At 36.8% G+C, this 18273-nt stretch overlaps 1 protein-coding gene across 5 annotated transcripts; it reads left to right on the forward strand.

Annotated features, from left to right (window-relative positions):
• Positions 1-833: 833 nt before the first annotated feature.
• Positions 834-16783, forward strand: otu (ovarian tumor protein). 5 transcript variants are annotated; one of them, XM_038019112.2, is made up of 15 exons: positions 840-1038; positions 1286-1530; positions 1604-1701; positions 1778-1932; positions 2073-2531; positions 2819-3112; positions 3582-3784; positions 7002-7118; positions 7626-7758; positions 8367-8570; positions 9096-9208; positions 9308-9453; positions 10147-10242; positions 11209-11348; positions 11730-16783. In XM_038019112.2, the coding sequence occupies exons 2-15, from the start codon at positions 1303-1305 to the stop codon at positions 11852-11854; spliced, it is 2511 nt and encodes an 836-aa protein (XP_037875040.1). In that variant the 5' UTR covers positions 840-1038; positions 1286-1302; the 3' UTR covers positions 11855-16783.
• The last annotated feature ends 1490 nt before the right edge of the window (positions 16784-18273 follow it).

Consider the following 18273-nt stretch of genomic DNA (forward strand, 5'->3'; position numbering starts at 1 on the left):
TGTGGAAATGATATTATGTGTAGGAGTTTTAAAAAAAATGTAGAGTGAACTGTGGTAGTTTATGGCGCTGTTTTTGAAATATTTCCACTTGCTACTATGGCGCCACTTTAATTTGCTTCATTTCAGTTTTTTAATACATTGAGATGGCACTTACTTCTATCCTCCATAGCATAAGTTAACACGCAGAAAGTTCAGAATATAAAAACTAAACAAAAAAGGCACAGATTTCTTATTTTATTCAGAGACACTCGAAGCACCACGGGCCCCTAAAATGTACCGTTGTAACTTCTGTACATAAATAACTATATTCCCCAAAGGTAATGTAACACTATGGAAGTATACATTAACTATCTTTACAAATGAAATGAGAAAGATAGGCCGTTAAGCGCATCGCACAAAAATTGACTAATTGTTTTCTTATTTAAGATTCACAAAAAATTGTCATGCACCTACGACATGCAATTTTCTTGAAGTATGTGCTGGATTATTATTATATGTTATAATTCCTGTAACTACAGACAGGGCCAGGGCCAGATTTAGAGGTGTGGAGGCCTCGGGGCAACAGAGCAGTGGAAGACGTTCCTGGACGCCATCAAACCAATAAAATGATAATCTCACGACAATAACGACACTAGAATAAGTTTGAAAAGCTTTTGTAGTACAGTGTGCCTTCCCGTTTATGCTTTTTTGGATTTTTTTAGATACTTACATGAGTTCGGTGCAAATAATATACAAACACTACGACTCGTTGCCTATCACTAGTTTTATACCTACATTCACATTCCATTAGCATGAACATCAAATTGGTTGGCTAATAGGCCCGGTGCCAAAGCCCCAATTAAAAAGAAACTTGAAACTTGAACTTAGCTTTGCAAAAATTTGCATAGCTGTCTCTTTCATAATTTTAATTTTGCTTCCCGCCCGCCGGCTTGACGGTTTGCTTTTGGCACGTGCAATTTATTAGTTTTACAAAAAAAGAAAACTTTCAATTTCCAAAACAGTTGAATACTGATGGTGGCAGTGGGATAAATTGTTCCGGTAAGTGTTTTGACGATTTTTGATACACTAATACCATAAAATAACGTTTCGCACGTGTTGTTTTGCTGATGCAGCCAAACAACCATTTGCATCCGCCAAGCCTTTTGTAGCTATGATATGGATTTATGAAAATTATGTTTACGGTTAGTTAAATAACTTTGTGGTGTTTTCCGTCAAGAAACCAGTCAAAAACTTCTTCGGTCATGTTATTGACCGTAGGGCCGCGTCATTTGTTTTTGTTTACCAGCAGATTAACCGTGCGTGATGTCGTCTCCAATTCGTTGTCGCGGTTCATGGAAAATACAAAAACGAGCGTCTGATCCAGACAGATGGCTTGACGAGATGGGCTTCTTTCGTAAACACACCGCTAGGGACTCGAGTTGCCTTTTCAGAGCGGTGTCTGAGAGCGTGTATAACAGCCAGCGATACTTTCACAAGGTTCGATTGGAATGCGTGCGTTTCATGGCTGCTAATAGACACCTCATCGAAGGGGTAGGACGCTCTTCAGTTGTTTTGTATCATACTTTCATATTCCCCAAAGAAACTTTATTAATATTTGTTATAGTCGTTGAATTGCCCATTTGAGACTTATTTGAAAGAGATGTCGAACCCGTCGGAGTCTGGAGGTCTCATTGAGATCTCGGCCATGAGCCACTTGTATAGGTAAGAACTGTTTTGTGGTTTCTTTGGCTATATATTTTAAACTACCCACTACAACAATTTTTATTGCAAATTCCAGACGCGACTTTGTTATATTTGAGGCTAATAAAGGTCCACAAATAAAAATAACTAATGGCTACAATAAAACAATTTATTTGTATTACTCAACTGAAATGAAACATTTTGATGTGATTTATACCAAAGATTTCATTAACAATTCTTCATTTTGTCAATGTAAGTTTTATTTCCATAGCTATCTTGTTTAGAATTTAATTATAATACTTTTGCTTCAATAAACTTAAACAAAAGAAACAAATATATTTAAAATGTACATTAATAACACATTAAATTGAAACGACTTGATGAACTTCCAGCATTAGTATATGAAATTCTATATAGTGGTGTATACCAGCTGCAAGATCTAGCTTATGCAGTCGACAAAATGCTCCACGACAAAACCCCGATGAACCACATTGAGTATTTCATGTCGGAGAATGTAGAACGCAGACGTAAGCAAAAAGACAGGGCTAAAATTTATATTGAAGCCGATGTCGATGAGAAAGATAATAACAACAACACTCTCTCATTAAAATGCAAGCATCATACAAAGGATGCAGAACAAGCAGGTTTATTGAAGGATTCACTAAGCATATTTGTTTTTAATCGAAGTCTCATACAGTTGGAGAATGTTTGCCTAAACTGTTTGAACATAAATAGTGCTAAAGATCTCTTTGATAATGGAATAACACCCTTTCCTTACAAAGTTGCCAAGGCATTAGATCCTGATATCTATAGGAATATTGAGTTTGATGTTTGGAGCGAGATGAGAAGAGGTACCTTAATATTTCATATAATATTGTATATATACTAATCAATCAATTTTTTTTTTAAACCAAATCGCAATTAGAATTTTCAATATCTTGAAAATCTTTTGGATAATAATTTACAATTCATATTTTTGAAAACAGTTTGAGAATAATGCATAGTAAATAATTAAACATTGCCACAAAAGAAAGCTAATCTCAAATTTAAATGAATAATAATATTTAATATAAAATAAATAAATAAATAAACACAACCTTATTTTGCTCTACCTCAAATTTTATAACATGGATTCCAGAGTTACGTTATGGTCCTAGATATTCTGATGGAACAACTCTACAAGTTGGAGTTAAGTGCTTATGTAAATTGGAATCCGAACAGCCTGTTCCCTTCCACTGTCACATCCAAGAAATGAGACCTGATGGTGGCCCGTGCCTTGTCTTCATTGAAGAATTGGGGGAAAAGAGACTAGTAAATTATGAGCAACTAGAGCCCCTGCCTTTAGAGCAAGTTAGACCATGGGCTCCTCCATACAGATATTGCCGGGCCAACTCTCAATTGATGAACATAAGCCAAATGTTGCAGCAAATAGGTCTGAATTGAAGTATTTTATAACCCAACAGTATTTTTATATAATATGGATGCATTATGAGCAGATTATATTATATTTAATGGAACTTCTACATCTTTTGTTAAATAATAATAAGCATTGTTTGAGATTAGCTGTAGGAAAAGTTTTATTTTGATAGAATCTCAAAACACCAGATTTGCCAATAATAAATATAGGAATTAAAACTACTTTTACAGTTAAATATATCACGTTTTACTGTCTGCTTACCACAACCTCACTTCCAAATCCTTGTAATTACAGACTGGTCAAGATGAATGTAATAAAAACTAATTAATGAATTTAATTAGATTTAACTATAAAAGTAGACTTAATTACGTTTGCGTTGCTGTTGAATTTTACAATATTAAAAACAAAAAATTAAATAACTTAAATGCAATGTGGAAAAGTGTTTTAAATTATAAATGGTTAATATAGTCCAATGACAATTCAGGCAACATGAAACGAAAAAATGGCATCGGTAAGCCAAGGAAGTCTAAAGATGATGTCAAAAGCCCTGATAAAGGTTCCAAATCTCCCAAAACCTGGACTGTGACAGAGGAAACGGACATTACTGAATATCTGAAAACAAGCCATACTCCATATATGGATTATTACAGTTTTCAACCTATACCTGTTAGTTTTAGAGATTTTAAGGTAAAAGTTTATAAGCATTTCACTCTTAATATTGCAAAGTTATGAAAGAACAAAATATACTTCTCAACCTAATGTGTTACAGCTAGCTGTGTTGTAGTTTGTGTTATTGCCTAGTATAGGAGTGAAATTTTTCTTCATTAACTTATATAAAAAAAAGAACTGATATTATATAAATAGATAATACTTTACCAAATAGAATCACAGACCTGCTGTCTGCCTTTACCTCACAGTGCTGCAAATAGAACATTGATTGATGTTTTCCGCAATTCTCTTTAGAAGGCTCTCTTACATTAACTCTTAATTTTATTGAGTTTGCTTAGAAAGATATCTTCACAATCTTCACAATCATGGTTGTTTGTGATTTTTTTTTTCAATTTGAATTCATGTAGCAGATGACTAATATAATTTGAATCTAAGTATTCAATAGAATCTGGCTGGTTCAGATCCAATTGTTTGTCAGAGGAGGTACTTGAGCCCTTACATTAGCACATTGGCAATAATAAAAAAGAACAAATTGTATAAGCTCTAATCTAGAAGTTGGTTGGTTATTGTGGAAATGAGATATAACAAGAACATGCACACACTTTGAATACCAAATATTTTAAAGATACTGATTCTGAACAAATCCAGTGGTGCAGTTATCAAGGCTAACCTAACCATCAGGCAACCCCAATGAGGCATCATCAAAATCAATATCAATTGATCAAAAGCAACATGAACGGAAAACATTATTGGTTATAATTAAATATTTATAAATAAAAACGTTCAAGAGGTTTGAAATTTCGCAAACACATTATCTAACGCGAAGGTTGTTTTTTCGGTCACCTCAGGTCGTTGACCCTGCGCTAGCTAATTCTAAATTGTGTTCATTGCGTGCAATGCGAAAAGCGTTATATTATTATCTTCCTAAAAACTGATTATTACCCTACCTCCCTTTTTGGTCCTCACTAGTGATCGGAACCAAAGAGTTCCCACGTTCATTTGTAACACAAGTTTAAGCTAATTCAAGGTAGTATTTTATCGCTTCACTTCATACGCTAATTACGAATAATTCATATTATATTCTATACACAAGTTTACAGAATAATGTTCTGATGTGTTAATGCTTGTAAACATTACTTTTTCATACAACCATATCGTAGCTATATATAAATAGAGGTATTTTTACTATAGTTTTAGTGTTGGTTGATAATAATTAATAGCAGAGTTTTAATTATTCTTTAAGCTCTTTGTTTATCAAATTTTTGTAATAATTTAATGAAACATGATTCGTTTTGAGCAGTTTTTTCAACTTTACTGGAGATTTATAAAAAAAAAACATGCAAAAAGGAAACCATTCATTTCCATATTTAAAGTTGCCTTTTATTTAAAGAAATCAATCAAAACTAGTATGTACACGTCTGCTGAGCGTGAATGACTAGGAATTTTATAAAGTTTTGCTTAAAACATCCAGCGACATTATTTCTCTATTTTATGTCAACTTATTTTGGAATACAACTTAATATGTTATAGTTAATGTCCCAAGAAACTCTGAAATTAATTTTTAGTCAAATCAGTATTAGTATTTAATTTTAATCTAGCAATAATGTAAGTAGTAATGGTACATTGAAGCACATTACAAGTTATAAAAATATTTTGTTTGCGTGAAAACTATGTGAAAACGTGTATAGATGTATATTATTATGTTGTTAGGTCTTAAATAAGGATATATTATAGTGCCGTTCATTTGATAAAATGTCACGTCGATTTCATCTCTCGTCTCGTCTTGTCGCGTTCTGCTTCTAAAACGCGTTTCAATACATTCCTAAAACTCATTTTAAAGTGCCGCGACCACTGTTATAGAAGAGCGATGATGTAGGCTTGCGCAAACAAATCTTTTTTAAATTTATTGCTTAGATGGGTGGACGAGCTCACAGCCCACCTGGTATTAAGTGGTTACTGGAGCCCATAGACATCTACAACGTAAATGCGCCACCCACCTTGAGAAGTAAGTTCTAAGGTCTCAAGTGTCTCAAGTATAGTTACAACGGCTGCCCCACCTTTCAAACCGAAACGCATTACTGCTTCACGGCAGAAATAGGAAGGACAGTACCTCCCCATGCGGACTCATAAGACGTTCTACCAGCAGAGAATTTCAAAAGAGATTTGTTAATAAACTCAATATCGGATTCCAAAAAAAAACTACTCGAAAGAATTTATTCAAAATAAACATGTAATGTGCCCTAATGTTTCTTTAGTAAATATATTTATTAGTTCAACTAATGGCGGTATTTAAGGATTTTTCGTTTTATAAATAGTCTAATTAGGGAACATCGTTATCTAAAAGAGCACAATTAACTGATGGGAGTATATGAGTCCAATAGTTTCATGCGGTGCTTCCAGTATGTCTGTGTCCCTTGGACGAGATTGAACTTTTAACGTTTTCAATCATAGTTTATTGGTTTAATTTGGTTGTCGGTGCTTGAGAGCCATGAGTGATATTTCAGTGAATTATCAAGAGTCTGTAATCATGACTGAGGTAGGTTGTTTAATTTGGTAATTTGTAACTGGCGTGAGTTTTCATTCTAGTACCGGACTAGTTTGGGCTATCGATAATTATATTGGTTTTAATGTAAGAAATACTAGGTCATATGTAAGGACCTAATATACGGTTTGATGTTCACTCTTAATAGTAGAAACTGTTAAAGAATGCCTACACTTAGCTATTGAAAAAAAACGCTGTAGCCTCTACGTTCTGTTGGTCTTGGGTCTAAAAAGTAATTTTATATCATTTTACTATATATTATTATGTTAATACATGTAGTGATAAGGAAGTATAAATAGTTTAAAGTAACATTTAAACAGTAATTACCTGTAAGCAGGGCACACTGCGTTAGGGAATCGTTTTACCACAACTTGAATAGAAAACAATGTCAATTTGCTAAGCAAAAAGAATATTTCTTGAATCCGCAATCAGAAGGTATCTCAGGTACCGCGCGTCTTACGAGGGCGTTGACCCCGCGTGTCATCTGACTTAATTGTGATACATTGCGTGCACTACCGCGTGTTCGTTTTCCGGAACGCTTCCCTAGCACCACTCCTGAAATCAATTAACAATTATTAGTTAATTATATTCTAACACAAGTAACTGTAGAAAAGTTTTTCAGTAGTTTGGTTTGAGCTGATTGCGTTGTTGATGCATTGATGAATGATTAGTGTTTTATTTTATTTTTTACAGGTCGAAGTACAAGCATATCCGCTAATGGTGGACTGCAGGCCGGGAGCGGGCGCTCCGCCTCACGAGCTCCCGCACCCTGCTCCGAACGGTGCTCCACCTGACAATCACCACAACCAGGTCTGTCGCGGACTAATTGTGATTATTTATTTATTTTATAACGAGCTTAGTCCCGCGATGTAATCCGCGGGTATTGTCGTACCGCCGGTGACGCCGCGGGGCGAAGCTAGTCTAAAAAAAGTAGCCTAAGTTACTTCTTATATTACTTCAGCTACCTATCAGGGAAAATCCAGTTAAAATCGGTCCAGCCGTTACAGAGATTAGCCGGAACAAATAGACAACAAACAAACACCAAATTTTAAAAATATGTTATTTTGGTATTTGTACTGTGTATAAATATTTATGCATTTAGTAAATATGATTATTTTATTATTGCAAACAGACACTCCAATTTTATTTATTTGTAAAGGTTCGTAATTATTTATAAAAAAGTAATTTTGTCCAGTAAGATTTTTGTTTTAAAAATGAACCATAGTTATAACAAGTCTAAATAATTTTCCTGAAAAACGCATTTTTACATTTGTTGTCCATTAATCCTAACTTAAAATTGATATTTTATTATTATAGCAACAACAGCCACCGCAGCAACCACAGCAGCAGGCAGGCGGCAGCGGGGACATGGGAACTCACAACGTCAGCTCTCCGGCCATCAGGGTGTCCACACCTGCTACCAATACTACTGCTCTTGCTACTTATGCGGGTTAGTGATTTGTTTGTTTTATGTTAATTTAAGGTTGGAACTACTTTTTGTAAAAATAAATAATATACAGATTTGTGGTTTTCATTTATATTTCACTAGCGACCCGCCCTCGCTTCGCTTCGGAAACATTAAGTTTTATTATTGATAGGCGAAGCCCGCCATGTTGCGCGGGGTACGACAATAACTGCGGTTGACGCCGCGGGGTGAAGCTAGTCTAAAAAAAGTAGCCTAAGTTACTCCTTATATCATCAGCTACCTATTAGTGAAAGTCTCATCAAAATCGATCCAGCCGTTCCAGAGATTAGCCGGAACAAACAGACAGACAGACAAAAATTGTAAAAAATGTTATTTTGTTGTATGTACCGTATATATATTCATATGCATGAAGTAAAAAGCCGTTATTTCAATATTACAAACTGACACTCCAATTTTATTTATATGTGTAGATTATATTCATTTATATTTCAATTGTATTGTTTAATGTCCACCTCACTTTTGAAGCTGGAACGGCTCGAGCGTCAGTTGACGTACAGTAAAGGTGTCATAACAACAATATTGTTTGAAGGGGCGACATGAGCAGTGAGTGCTATAGGGTTGTGTGTGTGCAGGCGGCATGGGCACGGGCGGGTACGGCATGTGCGCGCCCTACATGTGCGGCGTGAAGCCCGTCATGTGGTCCCCAGCGCCCCCCGCCGCCGCCGCGCCCCTTGCGCCCCCCGGACCTCTCGCCCCCCTGGCGCCTCCGCCGCCGCCCCTCAATCCGCACGTCTACAAGAGCGTGCAGCCCAATGGATCTGATTTGCCTATGAACGGTTAGTCTTACATCTACAACACAACCGCAAAACGAGACTAACATCTATTCCATTTCCCGCAGACGTAGTACAACAACAATTGTGTTGTTTTATAATAATTCATTTAATTTCTTGCTCATATGCTTAAGAAACTTGTCAACTACTTACTATAAAAACAACTTGATGTAACCTATTAGGTTGGTAAACTTATGAGATGTTTATTAAAACAAATGTAGGTAGAGAATAGGGTTAAAATTATGAGAAACTAGCTGTAATCGCCCGCTTCGCTGGGGATTAAAATTAACTTTATTATTTATTGTCATTATTATTAGGGAGTCCAACACTCATATAAATATTAGCCTATCCATTAAGTACATGTATTTTCTACATAGATACAAGTTTCAAGTCAATCGTATGCATGGTTGAGTAGTTATAATGGAACATCCGTAAAAACCACTGCAGATTTATATATTAGTATAGATAAGAAATTAAGTTTTTCGGAACATGAGTACTTTGGAAAAAATAAAATATTTTTCATTCCACTAGACATCCCGACGTTGCGTTACTACTACAACCTGGGCGTGGAGTGCATGTGGGCCGCCTACGGGCCGCCGCCCCCGCCCCCGCCGCGACACTACTCGCCGCGGGACCTCGCCCACGTAAGTACACTGTGCGGCGCTCTTACTGACAAAACCCGCCGTGTTACATTACTGCCGAGGGTCACATGCGCAAATATAATATTCTATATTTGAATACAGGACATGCAGCAAATGTCGATGCACGACCGGGGAATGAACCACAACGCTGACCAGAACCACAAGCACAAGGGCGGCCAGGGCAACGACAAGCCCCCCATGAACAACCAGGGCAAGGGGAACGGACAGAGACCACTGCTTGGCCCGAGGTGAGACATATGATAATAGTAGTTAAAAATTATCATCATTTTGATTGGATTACTGACTCGCAAAACCTCGGAGAATATTAACTATTTTAATAACAACATTCCAACAGGTATCATCTAAATTCATCTCTCACGTGCATGATAATGTAACCTATTTGAGGAAACTTCTTGTAAATTGTGTTGAATGTAAAAAAATAAGCAGATTTACCATATGTACCTGCAGAATCCGATACAAAACGACTTTAATAAATCAAGTTTAGCTAAAATAATAACGTAAATTTGACGACAGACTATGGCTTTTCTAATGATTTTCATATAATTCTACAAAACGTTTACTCTATAATCCATCAAACTTATGGATGGGGCGTCCTACAGTAGCAAGCTAGTAAGTCACTGTGATGTATCCTGTGATTCTGTCTGTACAATTCACACACATATGTTTGATCAAGTTCTGGTAGACCACTGACTCTTCTTGATTAGATTTTGGTGCTTCTAAGAATATTTATTATTAATAACAGAGAGTATTTTCTGAATACTAAAAATAGGTATTAGATTACTATTATGTAATAACATGAAACTAACAAAACGCATACTGTGTGAAACATGCAATAGTCAGTTGACCCCCGGTACCCACGTCGAGCGCCCGGGCTGTGAATGGGTGTGTTCGTATATGAAAAGTGTTATTTAATACAACAGATTCAAGCGCGGCGGTAACAATCACGATGGTAATCAGAACTCGAACCATCAGAACAAGGGCCACAACAACAATATGGGCAAGGGACCCAACAATCGGTGAGTTCATTTGTATATATTGGTGAGGCAATGAGGCACAACTAACCAGTGCTTCTACAGGAGTCGAATCTGTAAAACATATTCCTAAAATTTTTACTAATGATGTCACAAGTATTAGTAAATTTAAATTAATCGTTGTTTACCGAGAAATTTATTGAGCATGATTAATTAATTATAATAAATTGATGTTGGACCATGTTGAAACTACTATGTTGAAAAATATAGAAACAGGATAAATTTTGGATTGTTATTTGTAAAGTAAACTGAAATCAAACTATAACAACGAAGAATAAAAGTTAACCCATCTAGCCTTAAATTATACAATCTTATGTCATTATTTTTTAAAGATAAAAGAAAATCTTTCGCTAATTTTGTATGTCATTGTTTACCTTTTTAAAACAAACTATGTATTTTTTTAACATTATACTGTATCTCTAGATATATTTAACCACATAGAAAAAATAATCATACACCTATATTAGGCTACGCTACGAATAATTTGACAATGTTATTCGAGGTTTTGTGGAGTCGTAGTAGTACATAGTAGTTGGAGTCTCGTTCATTGCTCATTATACAATTGAATCTCATCATTCAAGTAATAAGTAAGGTAAATTTAATAAGTTCTCGAGACTGATTGTGAGAGTATACAAACCTGTTCTTTGATAAAAACAATACTATCATAATATAAATTTGACCAATAATCTCGTATTACAACTGAAAGTCATTCCAAGTAAATTGGGGTGTCCATAATTCTAAGGTCATGCCAAGTACATCAGGGTGTCCAAAATTTTAAGCTCATGCCAAGTGCGTACATTGGAGTGTCCATAATTCTAAGGTCATGCCAAGTACACTGGGGTGTCTATAATGCTATCCAATATTTCTGTAAATTAATTTTTTAGATACATATTGTTCCCGACGCAAATTTTACCTATACATTTTTAAAGCAATCGTTTCCGTTTGTTTCAGGCGCAATTCTCAAGCCGAAGTCCGCGGTCCGACCTACAGCGAGGAGTGCGGCTCGCCACTCCCATACTCCGCGCTGCCCCTCCCGTACCCCGCCCCGGCTCTCTACCCGCTGCACTACTACCCCGTCGAACATGATCCCGGTAAATCAAAGTTAATTGTAAAACATACTGAACAAGAAGACGAGCCCACTGAGCTTCTTGCCAGATCTTCTCAGTGAATCGCGATTCCGATCCGGTAGTGTGAAACCATACTGCCAATTATAATTTTATATTTAATTAAAGAGCGATTATAACGATATTATTGTAGTACCGACGTTAATAGCGGAGCACCCAGCGTACGTCTGCTCTGAACTCAACCAAACAAAAGCACTCGCGAGTACCATCGATTATTCTCGCCGCACCCTCGAAAGAAATGCACGGCTGTAAGAAACCGCTTTCGGAAGCGACGTGCCCTTACTCATGTTGCGTTCGTTGCGTATTGTACTAGACAGGTTTCATAACAAGTTTATTTTAAAATTCTAGCCATGATGGGAATGATGGGAGTCGGATACATGGGCTACGAGGAAACGGTGGAGTACTCCGGGATGCCGTACTACCAGCCGCCCTACCCGCACCCGCCGCCGCCCCCCCACATGGAACACAAGTAGGCCCCCCCTACTGGCTGCTCCACATCAACAGCCACTGTCTGGTGAAGAATAAAGTGCTGTTAGTTTTTTTTAAAGAAGTTACAACACTGTCCAATGTGCTTAGTGGGAGTTTTTTAACGTCCTCGTTTTTAGCGTTAAAGTTAACTCATATTTGTATGGAGCTGGAAAGTATGTCTACGTTTGCCACTAGGGGCGCTGTTTCAATTTCATACAAATTTGACTTAACTTTTACGCTATCGAGAACGTTAAAAATCTCGCACTAAGCACACTGGTAATCACGCTATTGTTATTTACGAACAAACACCCGTTTAAAATCGCTCAGTAGTTGAATATTTCATAAATATAAACATTATAATTATAGGCACGTCGCCATCCTTATAAAACATTGAACGGTTGACATCATATGAAATTACTAGTTTGGAAGTACTTTTAGTCAGTTGCCTCAGCGAGTCGCGGGCCCCGCGTGCCTGGTGATGTCCAGGGCCACACACTCACTGATACTGTATTTAAACATTCTAATTTTTAAATTAAAATCGAGTTCAATCTCTGTAATATCTTTATTTGTCCGTGTCGAGAATAACATTTAGAATACGCAACATAAAAAATGAGTAATATTCATTTAGTTTGAAATTCAAAGTGTCGGCGCGTATTGCGTAGCTTGAGAAGTGATGCACGTGAGCCGTGGACCCGGGACAGCACTGTCGCACGACACTGGTGAGCTGCTGCCCCGGGGCCCGCGCCTGTCTATCAGTGTCATTAACACAAGACCGTACAGCAAAACCGTAAAGTATGTTCAAACGCAGACTGTAAGATAATTACCAAGAATAATATATTAGTTTTGAGAAAACGCATCACGGGGTCCCGACCTGATGGCGATAGTCAACCGATGGGTCAAACCATTCAGTTTTGCTGATTTCTTTTCTAGTTTTTGAACGCGAATGTGTTTTGTGTCGGCGCGGGTAACGCTTGCTTTTATTTTTGGTAAATTGTCAATTGCGGAGTCACTTGTGTCATAACTTGAAGTTTTGAATTTAAAAGAAAAAAAAAAGAAAAATGTTATCAAAAACAAAACAAAAAAAAAACATATTATGCAAAAAAGAATTTAATAATTTCCTAAGGTTTAAATTTAATTTTTAAGATTCCATAAATACGTAATAGTATTATAAAAAAAACAACAAAAAGAGATTGAAACTGTTTACAGTTATTATAATATAAGGGATTTAAAATGAAAAATCCGAAGTAGGTCGTCATCGTCCCAGGAGACAGCCGGCTTCACATAATGCGGCTAATAAAATTTGTACGTCAAAGTGAATGAAATGTCAGTGAAGGTTTGTCATCTTGGAAATAAGGGTCGATTTAAGACTATCTGGCCTTGAACGTAGTGATCTTCGCGTTAGAAACCCGGCGGTCCCTATTTTAAACTAGGGCGCGTCCAGTGGCGTGGCGGTCTTAACTCGCTCCTAGGCACAATACTTTTTTAGCGTAATATTTTCCAAAAAGCAAAATTAAAATTATCCAACATCTTTTGTTTTGTGTACCATTTGGCACTCCCTTTGTGAGTAGCGCCCCCCGTTGTCCCCCCTTGACCCCTCCTCGCTACGCCGCTGAATGCGTCCAACTTTGGAAATTGGGTTTTCGAGACGATTGGAGTCGATATCGATACTAGCGGTGCACGCGGACGAGCCGCGCGTAAAAATGAAGTCATGTTTTTAAATTTAACATAAGTCAATTAATTATGTACCTTTAGTGATTAGGTTTTTGTAATTATTATTTTTTTAATATTCGCGCGGGCGTTGAGTTCGTCAATTTTGACAATTAGGATTTTTCTAAATTGTTATTAAATTACGAATCGATTAGAGTGTTTGACAATATTTCGATTACAGAACCTAGTCCAGTAAGGTTCAGTCGGGCCACTAGGGACAGACTGATAAAAAACCAATTAACATTTAAATTTATGAACATGAGTCTCCTTCAACAAGTCCGCGCCGTGCAGCATTTGATGCGTTTTTGACAATCATTTTTCGCGCGGCTCTATCTCTCTCTCTCTCTCTTTCTCTCTCTCTCATATAATTATATAGTAATTTGATGTCTAAATGTAACGGTTTGTTGTAGTCGTGTTTGTAAATTTTTATACGTAATAAGTATGTACTTAGGTTTAATTGATGTGAAATATAATATCGGCCACGGAATTCGACTGACCCTTCAATTCTTCGCAGTTCAAAAGACAGAATCTCTTTTATTAACCCGTTTACGGTTTTCGGTCTGAGATTGCATGTAATTAACGTAAACGGTCGTCAATTAAATCGGATAAATGTAGTGCCAAATAGTTACTACTGTAAAGCTGCTTTTAGACTACGCTATACTATAGTGCCATATAGTATAGCAGCGTATACTTAGCCAATAATATATAGTACAGTACAGTGTGAACGTGTCTATAAATAACAATATATGGTGCGCGATATCGTTGTGCTATGAGCTATATACTATATGCTATTATATTATAGCGTAGTCTGAAAGCGACTTTATGGACTTGCGTCCTCTCTCAGCGCAGATTATTTTTAAAGCCATAAAGTGGGTTGGACGTTATCGTGCCGTAACGTCACTCATTACGTCTTCGAAGTGAGATTAGGATCAACATATCCCGTGGCGTTGTCTGATGTTTGATGATCGGATGATCACGATACCTTTGAAAGGTTTAGATTCTCTCTTAACACGACATGAGCGACCCCCGCCGGTCCCCCGGGCACCAGGCTGCCCCCACCCCTACCCCCGCTCGTATGTCAACACAGAAATGTGATTCAATAAACACCAAGGGTGTACTGGACGGTCGGATCTACGAATTTAAATTAATTATTATTCTTCCACTGTCAAAATGTCAAATGTCATGTTGTTGTCAAAATTACGAGATAAATCCCCGTTTTTTTTTGTTGTTGTTTTTAATTTGTTTACTCTATGGTTTTCGTGGCCGAAAAGTATGAAGCACGCGTGATTTGACGTTTGCCGGTAACGAGGAGTGGAATTCTACTAAAAGTGACTGTTAAGTTGATTTGACCTATTTATGTGTCGTTAAGTGTAGGTACGTTTTAGTCAAAAGTTCGTTGACTGAACAGTTTGAACATGATTCTTTTGCTTCTGATTGTTTATGAACAGTAAATTGACATTAATAATAACATATTTGAAACGCATTTTCGCTATTCCTCAAAGCAGAATTGCTATAAAGCTCTAAATTTTAAGTATTTGTTTGGACGTCTATCTATACACGTTCAAGTAATTTTACGCATACCTTAACTGTCACTTTCAGTATTATGTTTAAGGAGTTTGACTGATGAATTTGCTTAGCACAATATGAAGGATTCCAATAAAGTTATATTTCGAAATTTTCACACACACACGGTCCCCCGCGCACTGCGCACCTTCTGTGATCATTAAACGACTGATATTAGATCTAAAATTTTATATACTTTGTGCCCGAGGGTCGCCTGTACAAGCTTGGTAAATTGTTACCCTTCGTATGACATGTTTTTTTGTTATTGCCCTCACCAGACATCTCTCTTCAACAGCATTTTCAAACATTTATCACAATTACGACTATATTAACTGACGATATGAAATTCTTGAATATAAATTCTCAAAATTATCCTCGGCCATCGGTATTGTCACTGTTCGTAACATCGGTAGCCGTTGACGATAAGTTGGCGTGAGCAGCGCGACCCTCGGGCGCTGGGCGTCAGATGTTGTATGTTTTCGAAAACGGTTTTTGTCCGTCGTCCCCCGGTGTTCATTGGTGCTGCAAAATTGTCGGGTTGACAGGGTCCATGATGATATTTTTGTAACGAAGCGTCGGCTTTTATACACGAGCGAACTATTTGTACTTTGTTTCTCTTAGCATTCCTTTTAATTCTAGGTACTAATGTAAATTTTTAAGATGATCAAGCAAATATTATTATGTAGGCGTTATTTTGTAGTGTCGACGTAACGACTGTTGCGGGAGTCGATTTTTAGCTTTTACACCGAAGCTACATGGAGGTAACTTAATTCTCTCAATGTGGCAAAAGGCTTCTTTGGCGATGCCACAGACGCCGGCGTCGAGTTAGATGTAGGTTTACGCCGCTAAGTAGTACGCAAAAGATCTCAAGCCAGGCTGTCACAATAATTGAATCTCTCGTTAAAAAAATCTGCCATAGATGCATTTATAATACGAAACACTATAAGCTCTATCATTATTTTAATTTTGATCTCAAAAACTCGGCTTGTTGGTGCTTCATGATTTCGTTTTGAGATCATAACGCGCAACGTTTATACTCATGTATCTTAGTCTGGTTGTGCAGAAAGTTTGAAAAGTCATTTTTTTTTTCGAGTGGCAACTTTCTTGTGTTGCAAGAATGATATTTTCGTTTCCGGTTGTGATTTTATTGGAATTTAATATCTAATTCATTAAATTTCGTAAGTCGATAATTAATCTTGAGGTCCACTTTTCACATAAATACTGTAGTTATCACGTATATACATAAATATTATTGTAAAGTATTGAGCACTCTCGTATTCATTGTATTTGACTGTTTGTACAGGATGTTTAAAATATCAAAAAAAAAAAAAACAAAAAAATATTGTACACTATTATTAATAAGTATGTGTGATGTCTTCGTCTGTAGAAAAAAGTGTATTTTTTTTCAGTATTAGTTTTTAAAAAATCACCTAGTAGTTCATAGATTAATTTTATTTGTTAATTATTTTTTTACGTACCATAGTCTAAAATGAATACTGTCAGCTGCAAAAATGATTGTCATTTTGTTTGTCACGGTAACAGTGTTGCCATGTCAGTTTGTAGTACAACAGTAGTTTGTTATACATGTTAAGAAACCGCCTTTGGTTGTGTCAATTTTTTTTTTTCAAAATTTTGTCAAATAAAGTTTAACTGATTTTTTTCAATTTGTGTTTTATTCAAGGATCGCATTTTCACCCACTCTCAAACTCTGCACTTTCAGTATTTCTCAATGCCCCATTAAACAAATTACTACACAAATACAGCTGATCAAAAGTCTCAGAGTGACCTGGAGATGGATGTACTCACAATGTCCTTGTGCAATCGTATCGAAATCAGGACACCTTCCTCGATGAACAGTCGTCGCTTTTTTGAGTAGCGACATGGCAGAATCATAATTTTTCAATTTCAAGTTTTTGCTACCTGGCTACAGACCCTAAAAGCAGTCTAACCTTAACTCTCAATTGATACCACTTTTTCATCATTCAATGTAAGTAATTTAGAGCATATTTTATTAAAACCTAGTGATCAGTTCATTCACATAATTTTAATTTTATTTGTTTGATAGATATTTTGTATGGACAATTGACACCACATTCACTTTTCACTGAACTTCATACTTGATGAAAACATGTAAATGTATTATTGTATAGCAGCTGTCCACGCGGATGCATCGCTCACTCAAGTAGGAGAGAGACGATGTCGAACGCTGCCGAACGCAGAGGTCGATTGTGCCTCTTTGTCGCTCGTTGCGCGCTCTCGCTTGCACTTCAAGCCTTAAATAGAACGACTCCGAGCGAGGTAACGCCGCATGAGCCATGTTTCTTCGTGCGTGCAGCCGGCTCCGTCGAATTATGAGACGTTGTCACGTCAAAAGTTAAATTAGTTTTTTTCCATAACATATTTGCTTAATCAAAATATCCACCATTATTATCTATAAGAAGGTCATTTATGCCTTTGCGATAGAATTCTGATAATCTAGATTCTACAAACTGTGTGAAAGCATTTTGTACTGCCTCTTGGGAAGAAAACTTTATATTACATAGAAAATTGTCCAAATCACGAAACCAATGGTGGTCCGTTAGAGCAAGGTCTGACGAATACGGAGGGCGACGAATGGTTTCTAATTGCAGTTCCTGTAGAGTTAAAACGGATTCTATTTCTATATGAGGTCAACAAGGTAACGCTTCTTTCTGCAGATCAGTCAAATCATGAGATACCCAGTTTTCATATTTTTTTATTTTATTGATTTGACACAAAAAAAATATTGCTTAGATGGGTGGACGAGCTCACAGCCCACCTGGTGTTAAGTGGTTACTGGAGCCCATAGACATCTACAACGTAAATGCGCCACCCACCTTGAGATATAAGTTCTAAGGTCTCAAATATAGCTATAACGGCTGCCCCACCTTCAAACCAAAACGCATTAATACTTCTTCACGGCAGAAATAGGCAGGGTGATGGTACCTACCCGCGCGGACTCACAAGAGGTCCTTCCACCAGTAAAAAAATGAGTCATTAATGTTGGTAAGGTACCTAACGTTTAACCATGCCGCTAATTCCTGCAGCGTTAGTTCTGCGTCGGAACTCGTATTCAAGAATCACTCGAATTTTCGAAGTATCTGTCTTTCTTGTCTAAGCTGAATAAAAGAGAAAA

Source organism: Bombyx mori, chromosome 23 (genome assembly GCF_030269925.1).
Source record: "Bombyx mori chromosome 23, ASM3026992v2".
NCBI lineage: Eukaryota > Metazoa > Arthropoda > Insecta > Lepidoptera > Bombycidae > Bombyx > Bombyx mori.

Excerpts from the sequence above, each read along its gene's own strand:
- otu (XM_038019112.2), top strand. The coding sequence starts at position 1,303 with ATGTCGTCTCCAATTCGTTGTCGCGGTTCATGGAAAATACAAAAACGA. Across the intron at positions 2,532-2,818 it reads TTGGAGCGAGATGAGAAGAG|AGTTACGTTATGGTCCTAGA; the intron begins GTACCTTAATAT and ends CATGGATTCCAG. Across the intron at positions 10,243-11,208 it reads GGCAAGGGACCCAACAATCG|GCGCAATTCTCAAGCCGAAG; the intron begins GTGAGTTCATTT and ends CGTTTGTTTCAG.